The sequence below is a fragment of the Oncorhynchus kisutch genome, linkage group LG6 (genome assembly GCF_002021735.2).
Source record: "Oncorhynchus kisutch isolate 150728-3 linkage group LG6, Okis_V2, whole genome shotgun sequence".
NCBI lineage: Eukaryota > Metazoa > Chordata > Actinopteri > Salmoniformes > Salmonidae > Oncorhynchus > Oncorhynchus kisutch.
The window spans coordinates 12,786,491-12,799,297 of NC_034179.2; the positions used below are offsets into that span (position 1 = coordinate 12,786,491).

General features: G+C 42.5%; 1 protein-coding gene across 1 annotated transcript; it reads left to right on the forward strand.

The window, feature by feature from the left end:
• Positions 1–1,150: 1,150 nt before the first annotated feature.
• On the forward strand, positions 1,151–12,430 carry LOC109892338 (GTP:AMP phosphotransferase AK3, mitochondrial-like). The gene is made up of 5 exons (XM_020484812.2): positions 1,151–1,665; positions 5,018–5,137; positions 8,324–8,496; positions 10,406–10,524; positions 11,273–12,430. The coding sequence occupies exons 1-5, from the start codon at positions 1,518–1,520 to the stop codon at positions 11,391–11,393; spliced, it is 681 nt and encodes a 226-aa protein (XP_020340401.1). The 5' UTR covers positions 1,151–1,517; the 3' UTR covers positions 11,394–12,430.
• Positions 12,431–12,807: the final 377 nt, after the last annotated feature.

Here is a 12,807-nt window from a genome sequence, read left to right on the forward strand (position 1 = left end):
AGCAACACCCACTCTTTTCTGTACTTCTGGCTGTACAATTTTGATTGAGACATATTGATTGAAGTAAGTTCTGTTCAAGATCAAACATTCGTGAGCAACTATATTCATTGGGTTTGGCTCGTCGAAGCCGTACTACTGCTGCAGTCAGCCATCAATGATCTGCAATTTACTGAAATTCCTGCTGGCCTGCTGCTGTCCGTGCACGAGCTGAGCGCTTGCTGTTGACGTCACTCAATGCCAGGCACGTGTGTTGTGACTGAGTGTGTGACAGAGAAAATCGTTTTTGTGTCATTTAGAGGGAAAATGCGTGCATTTTAGCGTTTGAGTCACTTTTCAAAAGTTGCTAAAAGTTCCAAATACATTTTTAAAAGTAGCTACATTTGTTAGTTGCTGTTTGAAAAAAAAGTTGCCAGGGTAGTCTGAAAAGTTGCTAAATCTAGCAACAAAATTGCTAAATTGGCATCACTGGATGCACCTCCCCCGACTTCACTCGCTGACTTAAACATACCTACATATCTGATAACAAGTTGTCTCTTGTTGAATGACAAAAATAACAATCATTGACAAAGGGGAATACACTTCGGCTCCGGAACTTCGGTTTGCCATGAGAAAAAATTTTGTGTGACAGAACATCCGAAAAAACCCTTACCGAAGTCCAAAACGAACAAAAACTTATTCTGACGTGTTTCTACTGGGAAGCATATGGACATCGCTTGAACCTACCCATTATCTCTCCACATGGTATTTTATGTTATTGTGATTTTTATTCGTATCCTCGGTAGCTGAAGCAGCAGCTATTCATCCTGGGGTCCACACACAACATGACAAAATAAAGAACACTAATGGACCAGAACAGCAACACAAATTTAAACTAGGAACACTATGACTAAAGAACAATAGGCCTACGACTATTTTGGTCTAAATAAAAGGCCATAAATCCACACAAAAAAAACATGTCCTTATTTAGAAAACACCAAACAACAGAAAATAATGTGGTGCATATCTAGGGCAAAGGGTATTATTAATTTAATTCCTACAGAGTAGGCAATAAATTGTGTTATACAATTCACAGGACAACTTCGAAATTTGACCTTTGAGAAACATGGGTGAACGTCTAATTCTGATGTAAAACTGTGAGCGATGGTAAAGCAGCCGGCGAAACAGTGGATGTCAGACCCAAAGACCGCCAGAGTGCGCTATTATTCCTGACGTCGTTAGATTGGGGCTGTGTGGATGCGAGCGTCCTCACCGAGTAGCGAGACAAAGCAGTTTTCTTGTTATGAACTTCTTCCTCCTCTATCCGCGTCAAGGTCTTCGAAAAAAGAGCTCATTTCAAGAGCCAAACTAGAACTGCTACAGGAGTCGTCCGCAGTAGGCGATTGCACTTTTGCACACAGTGGATAGACTTGGCCACCAATGGTGCATGGAGAATTCTGATCGAACAGAAGTTCTCGTCTAAACGCACAAATTACAGTTTTATGGGAAGGACGTGCTGATTACAACAATAACATTGGAAAATGGTTCAACAAAGGATATTCCGGGCGGTTATCATGGGACCTCCAGGTTCAGGGAAGGGCACAGTGTCGGGGCGCATAGTAAAACGTTTCGGATTATCGCATCTTTCAAGTGGAGACCTTTTGAGAGCCAACATTAAAGCCCAAACAGGTAAGATTAGACCATGGTGCAGTTCTAAACCTCTCCACATAAAGCAGATAATGGAAATGGCTGCTATGGCTGATGAAAATAAGCAGAATGTGAAGTAAACCATAACCTAGTCAGTTTTCTCCAAGTAGTCAGATTGTTCCCACTTGCTTGTGTTAGGTGTTTCTCATGCATGAACAGCAGCAGTTGACACATTAGATAGCGTAGATGTTGCTACCATGTTCAGACTCACTGGACACGGACGTAAATTCAACGTCTATTCCACGTTGGTTCAACAAATTACGTGGAAAACAACGTTGATTCAACCAGTGTGTGCCCAGTGGGTAAATTGTAGGTGTGATATTAATACTTGTAAAAAAGAATCATTCATAAACTAAAATGAATATGAAAATATCGGATGCAATCAGATTCTTTTGGATGTTATGCACAAAATGTAAACATTGTTATCCACAAGGTGATGCAATGAAGCATGCGATGTCTTGAAAACAACGATGGTGGTTGGTCATTATCCGACTCCCCTTGGGAGAAAGATAAAGATCAAGAGTTTATTTTTATTTCTTTAAATCAAAGATTACAGAGATGGTAATATACCGATACATTGCAAACAAAATTCTCCCCAGCAGTAACAAAAAAAGTGTTGTTCTGGTCTGGCTATGATAAGAGAAACAGTTCAAGTCCAGTTCCACAATCAAATTCTTATCTTGCTGCAAAATGCTCGAGTCTGACTGGAGAGCAGACAAGACCCCAATCTTATATTATTGAGTGGAAAGAAGAGTTGTTAAAAAAAAAAGATTTCTACAGCAGATCTACAGCTATAGTAGACCTGTGCACAGGTAACCTGATATCTGAACTACCTGCCACCTGAGCTTTCTACAGTGAAGGTCATGTGGTCCGGTATGTAACTGCAACTTATTATCACGCTGCTCTAGCTCTTATCTTGACTGAAGTCCCATCAGATGTGAGGACCATCATAAACTGAGGAGTAGCCTATAGCAGACCACTGACTTTCAAGGACTTTGTTCCCACACCCCCTTGCTCCCTTTCCCCCACACTGGAATGAAATGAAACCCATAAAGGACTATAGAGTTCTTTCAGAACACCCACATTTAAAACATGACAAAAGACTTTGTTTTATTGCCCATACAATCTGTGATCTAGTTATCAGTTTAATAGTACATTTAAAAAAGTACACACACACTTGGCACACAGCAAGCCATGTGCCAAGTCCTCAAAGAATGTAATAGTTCAAAGAATGCAAGCCTGATTTTGTTTCAGTGTGGTGTGTAGCTTCTTTGTTCAAGCCTGAGATGAGCTCCACTGTGCACAGTAGGCTAGCATTCTATGCTGCTCCTTATATGGCCCAGGCCTGCAAAACCTCCTCCCCCGACTGTTACAGAAATTATTTTCTGCATTATAGTCAGACAAAGACTCAAACTTTTTTGGGGCCGGGGACCGCTTTTATGATAGCAAATGAATCAAGGACCCCCTCATAATCAGAACACAACTCGAGTGAGATGAAAAAATAGCATACAAGGAGGTATGACTTCGGCAGTGCATTGCCCTCGGGCCCTGGGAATTAACATTTTAAAGGCCCGCCTCTTGGCATTGGAGAGAACATTTTGTACTTTTCAAGCTAATTTCCTGCAGTTCTGCACATTTTTACATGAGGCAGAGAGAACTTTGCAATTTTAATCATTTATTGTATTTTTTATTTAACCTTTTATTTAACTAGGCAAGTCAGTTAAGAACAAATTCTTATTTACAATGACGGCCTAACCCGGACGACGCTGGGCCAATTGTGCACTGCCCTATGGGACTCCCAATCACGGCCAGTTGTGATACAGCCTGGAATCGAACCAGGGTGTCTGTAGTGATGTCTCTAGCACTGAGATGCTGTGCGTTAGACCGCTGCGTCACTCGGGAGCCCCCAAAGCTAATTTAAAGCTTAAATTACAGTGCATTTATGTAAAAAAAAATCGAACACATTGGAGAATACATCAAGTATTCAGTTTAAAAAGATACAATTGGTGGAGTACTGTGGATACCAATATTCATGTGAGCCTCCCAGAACATAAATTGTGGATTCATAATATTACATTGTATTGTATTACACTCTAAACTTATTCCACAGATCGCTTGGCCAAAACATTTAAAGTTGTTGTTAGTCATATTCATTGAAAAAGATTAAGGAAAAGTATTATTCAAAATATATATATTTTTTGAGACCTGGCTGGGGACCGCCTGCAATTTGGGCGGCAGGTAGGTCAGTGGTTACAGCGTTGGGCCAATAACCGAAAGGTTGCTAGATCGAATCCCCAAGCTGCCAAGGAAAAAAACTGGCATTCTGCCCCTGAACAAGGCAGTTAACCCACTTTGTTCTTAACTGACTTGCCTAGTTAACTAAAGAGGAAAAAAATAAATACCTCAGACCCCACTGTGAACCCCTGAATTACGGGGAAAAAGGCCAAGGAGAAAAATAATTCTGACCTGGAAAAAATCGACTAAAGTTTTTATAAACCTATCAGAAGTATAGTTCATTTGAGTTCATATCATCCATTGGGGTGATTTTGTCAGTCTTTTCTTGACTTGGTAAAGATACAGGATATTTTTGTCTTTAATGTACATGTTATATAAGAAACTATATTCTGGACTGGATAAGATTTGGTAGAATATGTTCTCACTAGAGAATGCATAATTAAGATGACAGAGCTGAGCTCTTTGTGTTCCTGTATCTCTTCTTCAGGCAGAGCAGGAAAATATATATGACAGCTTTATATGACAGCTTTGTGCAATCCTTTCAGAACGGGGTCTTCTGAGATAATAAAAAGTTCAGATCACAGATCTGATCCTTGTGTTATTCTGCATCCTCTCCTGGCAGACCTAGGTCTTAGCTTTATGTTGCTCTGTGTATCTCCTCTCCTGGCAGACCTAGGTCTTAGCTTTATGTTGCTCTGTGTATCTCCTCTCCTGGCAGACCTAGGTCTTAGCTTTATGTTGCTCTGTGTATCTCCTCTCCTGGCAGACCTAGGTCTTAGCTTTATGTTGCTCTGTGTATCTCCTCTCCTGGCAGACCTAGGTCTTAGCTTTATGTTGCTCTGTGTATCTCCTCTCCTGGCAGACCTAGGTCTTAGCTTTATGTTGCTCTGTGTATCTCCTCTCCTGGCAGACCTAGGTCTTAGCTTTATGTTGCTCTGTGTATCTCCTCTCCTGGCAGAGCTAGGTCTTAGCTTTATGTTGCTCTGTGTATCTCCTCTCCTGGCAGAGCTAGGTCTTCTGATGAAGTGCATAATGTGTACATGTTTAAATACTAAAGATGACAGCTCTGATCTTTATGTTCCACCGTGAATTCTTGCAGAGCTGGGTCTTCTGATGAAGTCATGCATCGATCAGGGTCAGCTGGTACCTGATGACGTCATCTCCCGTCTCGTTCTGACAGAGATGAGGAGCATAGAGCAGAGCAGCTGGCTGCTGGACGGTAAGCAGTAAGCACCTGCACCACACGCATTTCGCCAACAGCGAGCGAGAGGGAGGATGACAATGGGGAAAGATAAAGGTTGTATCAAAGGGCAATATAGGTCGGACTTAAACAATGAAGTGTGTCGGAGGCTGCAGCATTAGCGCTAGACCAGCCAGGCCACCCGTTACTCAGATTTAGACACATCAACATAGACAAGGCAATAGGTATATGTTTTAAAAAGGCATTCCGTACACTCCAGACACCTTCAAGTGAGTAGGAATATGCTTTGGATTTGTTTCTAAGAAACATTTACATTATTTGAACAGCTTGCTGCTGAACAGTAAGCAGCACCTGCACTCGTTAAGCTATTCTTGATAATGGTGCCAGAAGGGATGGCTGTCAGTTTTACGGGCACCTAACCAACTGTGCTATTTATTTATTTTTTTGCATTGTTTGCAGCTTATTTTGTACACAAATTTGCTGCTACCGTCTCTTATGACCGAAAAGAGCGTCTGGACATCAGAACAGCGATTACTCACCACGAACTGGACAAAGATTTTTTTCTTTAATAAGTCCGACACAAAGGATATGCTGCTTTCCGGAGAACAGGCCCAAATCTCCATCATTAGCGTGAAGAAAGGGGCGGAGATACCGAGGGAGAAGGTCGGGGTGCCTTGTTAGGATTTGTAGGCGAGTGAGTAAATTTACATTACCATTGCCATTACAATTATTGGCCAACGTGAAATCACTGGAACGTGAAATCACTGAAAACAAACTTGATGATCTACGGTCGAGCTTATCCTATCTACGGGACATAAAATCTGTAATATCTTGTGTTTCACTGAGTTGTGGCTGAACAACGACACAGATAATATAGAGGTGGCTGGGTTTTCCATACATCGGTAGGACAAAGCAGATACGTCTGGTAGAAGAGGAGCTGGGGTGTGTATCTATTTGTCAATAACTGCTGGTGTGCGATGTCTAATGTTAAAGAAGTTTCTAGGTATTGCTCGTCTGAGGTAGATTACCTCATGATAAGCTCTACCAAGAGAGAACTCATCTATATTATTCATAGCCGTCTATTTACCACCACAAACTGATGCTGGCACTAAGACCACCTCAGTCACCAGCTTCATCATTAAGTGTATTGACGACATCGTCCCCACAGTGACCAATACGTACAAATCCCAGTAGCCATGGATTACAGCCAACATCTGCACCGAGCCTGTCGAGCCCGCAGAGGCATGGGAGCCTGTCGAGCCCGCAGAGGCATGGGAGCCTGTCGAGCCCGCAGAGGCATGGGAGCCTGTCGAGCCCCCTGAGGCATGGGAGCCTGTCGAGCCCCCTGAGGCATGGGAGCCTGTCGAGCCCCCTGAGGCATGGGAGCCTGTCGAGCCCCCTGAGGCATGGGAGCCTGTCGAGCCCCCTGAGGCATGGGAGCCTGTCGAGCCCCCTGAGGCATGGGAGCCTGTCGAGCCCCCTGAGGCATGGGAGCCTGTCGAGCCCCCTGAGGCATGGGAGCCTGTCGAGCCCCCTGAGGCATGGCAGCCTGTCGAGCCCCCTGAGGCATGGGAGCCTGTCGAGCCCCCTGAGGCATGGGAGCCTGTCGAGCCCCCTGAGGCATGGCAGCTTGTCGAGCCCCCTGAGGCCTCCCAGGTATCACCGGTTCTGACACCCGGACCCGACATCACCTCCAACACCAAAACAAACAAACATTCCCTGATGCTTCCCTTTGTGGAGTCGTCATTCTGTAACGATGTACGCTGAGAGTCAGGAAGCAAGTTCAGGGAGTGACTACATAAATAAATGAACAAAACTCCACAGAGGAACTCTAGTCAGTGACGATTGGGTTCTTGGTCAACCCCCTGACAAAGGCCCTTCCCCCCGATTGCTCAGTTCGGCTGGGCGGCCAGCTTTAGGAAGAGTTTTGGTGGTTCCAAACTTCTTCCATTTTAAGAATAATGGAAGCCATTGTGGTCTTTGGGGACCTTCAATGCTGCAGACATGTTTTGGTACCCTTCCCCAGATCTGTGCCTCGACACAATCCTGTCTTGGAACTTTACGGACAATTCCTTCGACCTCATGGCTTGGTTTTTGCTCTGACATGCACTGTCAACTGTGGGACCTTATATAGACAGGTGTGTGTCTTTCCAAATCATATCCAATCAATTGAATGCTCCACAGGTGGACTCCAATCAAGTTGTAGAAACATCTCAAGGATGGTCAATGGAAACAGGATGCACCTGTGGTCAAATTCAATTCTCATAGCAAAGGGTCTGAATACTTATATTAAGGTATTTTCTTTTCTTATATATTTGCAAAATGTTCTTTTGTCATTATGGGGTATTGTGTGTGTGTGTGTGTGTGTCTGTATATTGCTGAGGATTTAAAAATAGAATAAGGCTGTAACGTAACAAAATGTGGAAAAAGTCAAGGGGTCTGAATACTTTCTGAAGGCACTGTAAGTAGGGGTAAAGTGACTATGCATAGATAATAAACAGCGAATAACATTAGAATAATTGTTCTGCAGTCTCATGGCTTGGGGGTGGAAGCTGTTTAGGAGCCTTTTGGACCTTGACTTGGCTCTTTGGTACCACTTGCCTAAGTAGTCTAAGTTGACTGGAGTCTTTGGCAATTTTTGGGCCTTCCTCTGACACCACCTAGTATATAGGTCCTGTATGGCAGGAAGCTTGGCCCCAGTGATGTACTGGGCCCTACGCACTATCCTTTGTAGTTGCCATACCAGGCGGTGATGCAACCGGTCAGGATGCTCTAGATGGTGCAGCTGTAGAACTTTTTGAGGTTCTGGGGACCCATGCCAAATCTTTTCAGTCTCCTGAGGGTGAAAAGGCGTTGTCGTGCCTTCTTCACGACTGTCTTGGTGTGTTTTGTGACAGTTTGTTGGTGATGTGGACACCAAGGAACTTGAAATGCATTGAAGAAGAAGGTACGAGGGAAGGGACCTTGGACCTTTTCCACCTATACGGTTAAGGAGGAGGCGAGAAGAGATGAGAGGAATCGCAGAAAGATTAACTGGAAAAGAGCCATGTCTCTGGGCCTCTACTTTCCTGTCAGGGTTCCCCCTTGGGAAGATTGTGAACATAAAACTCTAGAATGGACATTCTCAAGCTATGAAGGTTTATAACATCAACCACTAGTGTATTATATATCTCTGTGCTTACACTGGTCTCTCCTGTCTGGAAGGTTTCCCCCGCACCGTGACTCAGGCGGAGACTCTAGACGGCGTGTGCAGTGTGGACACAGTCATCAACATGGACGTTCCTTTCCAGACCATCAAACAGAGACTGACCTCTCGCTGGCTCCACCTGCCTAGCGGACGCGTCTACAACATTGACTTCAACCCACCCAAGATCTCTGTAAGTATAGTCTGAGTCACAGATGTATTTGACGGATACATACTACTGAGCTATATTGAAGCTTCTGCTCCAAATGTATGTGGCCAAGTTTTAACACACAGGCCTTATTACAACATAATTAAAATGATTACACATGTAATAACCATGCAACAGGATAGTAAAAACACACGTATACACAAATAAAAACTATTTGATAAGACCTTTTTTTTTTTTATTGTTCCATCTCTCCCACCACACAGTTGCTCTTGTCGTTAGCTAGCTTTAGCTGAATATCAAGCTGCTCTTTCACCATGCAACCACCTGACAGCGCCTGGCCCACTTACAAGTCATGCTTTCTAAATATGGGTATTAAAATAAAATAAAACAATCCTTAAACGTTAAAGTAGGGCACAGACTGCGTGTACCTGCGGCATGGAGAGATTTAGAGGAGAAAGAGAGACAGATGGCGGAAGAAGGGATTAGACAGATAAAACGACTGTACATCCCAAATGACACCCTATTCCCTATATAGTGCACTACTTTAGACCAGAGCCCTATGGCCTATACAGGGAATAGGGTGCCATTTCCGAACGCATCCAGGGTGGCATTTGTTTGCTGTGGCAATCCAAGTGGGGACCTTTTGCTCTCGTCCATGCATTTTAAACTGGAGCAAACAAGCCATTGTCACCACACCTGGATTCAAATAGTATTTGGAATCATTTCATATACTTGAGCTGTGTTTGATTGAACTTGCCTGGCGCAATGAAACCAATAGAAAAGTCCTAAAATTGCAAACCCTGCCCACCTGGCACTCCAATCAGGCTAAAGCCCGTGCTCAAAGCATTACGATTTCAAATAGGTGGTTGTATGGTGAATTAGGAGCTTTTAAAAGAGCAGCTTGATATTTAGCTAAAGCTAGCTAATGACAAGAGCAACTGTTCTTAACCATGAAAAGAACACTGATTGAAATCTCCTTCACCTCTCCCAGCAGCTTTCTGTATTCTGCTCTTCAGAGCCTGTGCATTGTGAGCCTGTGCATTATACCTGTGTTAGTGTTGCTTTTTTGCAATTACAAACATGCTGGTAGGAGGTTGAATGCAATTTGAATAGTAAGACTTTCAGGTTAAACACTTATCTACAGTAGTGTTTGTATTCCAACGTGTTGAGTCTGAGAGGACTAATACTTCATACAATAGAGGTGCAAATGTAGTCAAAAAAGCAGTGTTTCATGTGAATTGTGCAAACAGGATGAAACTTCAGTAGAAGACAGCCTCTTACTAATCTTTGCACTTCAGAGGCTGCTGGATCTGGGAGGGAGGTGTATATGGTCTCCTCTCTCTTTCTCAAGGGTCTGTTCAAGTTTGCTTTCTGCGCCACCTAAGGCAAGGTCGTCAGGTTTTCTTTTTCTTCAACTAACCATACAGGTTTCTGCATGAATGTTCACTTCCCCCTCCATGCAGTTCTTAAAACAGGCAGTACTGGCTTAGGCTGTGTGGTTTACACTTTACGTACCACTATGTCAGTATGTTGGACTACTAAATCGTACAATATATATATATTTTTTAAATTTAATCTTTGTTTAACTAGGCAAGTCAGTTAAGAACTAATTCTTATTTACAATGACGGCCTAGGAACAGTGGGTTAACTGCATTTTTCAGGGGCAGAACAACATATTTTTTACTTTGTCAGCTCTGGGATTTGATCTAGCAACCTTTCGGTTACTGGCCCAACGCTCTAACCACTAGGCTATATACCTCAGTGTAGCTCAGTTTGTGTAAGATGCTAGCAACGCCAGGACCGTTTGATTCCTGCTTGGGCCCCCTATATGAAAATGTATGCACGCACCATTGTAAATTGCTTTGGATAAAAGTATCTGTTAAATGGCATATCTTAACATGCTCACTGTTTGGGTTGGTCCTCCTGGCTACAGGGCCTTGATGATGTCACTGGAGAGCCTCTGATTCAGAGAGACGATGACACACCAGAGACCATCACCAGGAGGCTGAGGTCTTACGAAAACCAGACACAACCCGTGTTGGAGTACTACAGGTAATGTCCCAAATCTTATCTATCTATCTATCTATCTATCTATCTATCTATCTATCTATCTATCTATCTATCTATCTATCTATCTATCTATCTATCTATCTATCTATCTATCTATCATTACATTATATCAACTGTAACTGTGTAATAACGTTGCAGTTTATCTTCTTACATCATAGGCTTTAAGGCTTATATCTGCCCTTTCAGAGTTGGGACATAACAAATGGACATTCATCTCATTTAGACATCATTGTGAATGACTGAATGTCATGATTGATTCATATCACATCTATTTCTGTGGCCAATTAAAGAAGGAAAACATTAGTCCATAGCTCCTGTGTACATAAGATGGCTTCTGGGGCTCTTTGTCACTGGTAACTGGACAACGGGAAGAGAACTCTGAATTAACCCTACTACAGGGGCCAGTCGGAGAACTGAAACAGCTTGGGACTGTAAACAAAGGATTCAGGCTCAGACAGGAGATCAGACAGTGAATTCAATCCAGTCTTTTCTTTCCCTTTGTTAAACAGGGAATCTTTGTTGGTAACCTTGAAAGCATTATGTAGTTGAGTACTAGGTTTTATTCAGTAGACTAGACTGTAGCAAAAACATTTTGCAATGGAATGCGGAAATATGTGTTCTTATTGGAGACAATCAGGGAGTACCTACCTGTTTCAAAATGTTTCAAAACTAGTGCTTATGTTTATTATGATGACTGTCATGAGGTACTAATGTCTGTTTCTACCAACAGGAGCAAAGGGATGTTGGAGACATTCTCAGGAACGGAAACCAACAAGATCTGGCCTCACATTCAGGCATTTCTGTCCAAAAAACTCTTCCCCCAAAATGATAAGGTTGTTGGGAAAGCCTAGAATCCACTCTGGGAAAGGATGGATTAGTTTAACACACCTTAAATGGAACTTAACTCTTTGGTCCAAACCATAGCAGTATCTCTGTGCCTATATAAGACCATGCCACTTAGTACAACATATTGTAGTTGGATAAGGACCACTTGTTCAACCAATGTCACATTCTGTCTGTTCATTCCATATGTAGCCTGATCCCAGATCTGTTTATGCTGTCTTGCCAACTCTTATTGTCACTGTCAAGCTAAACATCGATCGTAGTAGTTGGCAAGACGGCACAAACAGATCTGGGATCAGGATACTCCATTTGTAACTTGTTGCTAGGTGATGTGGACTTGTGTCCTTGGTCTCTGTGTGTGTGTGTGTGTGGGTGGGTGGACAGGACAGGACTTGAGGCTAAAGTGCCATTATGTGAAGTGGTCTTGAATTAATCAATGTTTGTAGGGCCAAGTGCCTGTTGTCGACTGTACTTTATCATGTAGTAGAAGTTTTTAAATGATCGAAAATGTGAATCACCATGCAGTTATTAATACATTAAAATACTGATTTTATGCCTATGACTGACGACACTGATTGTAGGGAAACATTTGTCACCATTTTAAGCTGACATTTTAAATTGTTAAAGTGAAACGTAGCAATATTATTACCATAGTAACCACATTTCCATCCAGTTTTATTTGAGTGAAGTCATATCCTATAAAATTTCATAAAATGATCACGACAGCTGTGATGGAAACAGGTTTCGGTGTAATTTTGTAAATGCTGACAGATAATTTGTTGGTTCGACATGGTAGGATCTTTTTGTGTCAGTAAAATGTATTATGCGGTAAATAGTGGTGGAAACGTCTATGCGCAAAATATTGAAATAACCATATGAAAGTACATTTGGAGTCACGCGATGATATAGTGTGTGTGATCCTCCAACTACAACTCAGTAAACCACACAGTTTATTAGGCTACAGATGAAATAAGTTATGAAGGGTGGTGGAACTGCACGGTGATAAGATGGATGCTGCTTTCCAATAAATAGAGGGTCTTATTCTGGTGACATGGTGATCGATGCGTGACTGCCGTTTGACAAATACAAATACTCTGGCTCTTATCCATCATCATCTCATGTAGATAGCCTACCTGCACAGCCTACCCACATCGTATATAGGAGATGTGGGGTAGGTCACAGGTGCCAAGACCAGAGTATGCACATTTCCTACATAACACAATAGTTAAGATTTTTATTCAGTACATTTTGTGTGCTCTGTGTCATCGATCACTGATTTTTATTCAGTACATTTTGTGTGCTCTGTGTCATCGATCACTGATTTTTATTCAGTACATTTTGTGTGCTCTGTGTCATCGATCACTGATTTTTATTCAGTACATTTTGTGTGCTCTGTGTCATCGATCACTGATTTTTATCCGG

What these genes read in the sequence shown, in the direction of transcription:
- LOC109892338 (XM_020484812.2), top strand. Translation starts at nt 1,518, where the DNA reads ATGGTTCAACAAAGGATATTCCGGGCGGTTATCATGGGACCTCCAGGT. An exon ending in GAGCAGCTGGCTGCTGGACG is followed by an intron (nt 5,138 to 8,323) that starts GTAAGCAGTAAG and finishes CCTGTCTGGAAG; the next exon opens with GTTTCCCCCGCACCGTGACT. An exon ending in CCCGTGTTGGAGTACTACAG is followed by an intron (nt 10,525 to 11,272) that starts GTAATGTCCCAA and finishes TTCTACCAACAG; the next exon opens with GAGCAAAGGGATGTTGGAGA.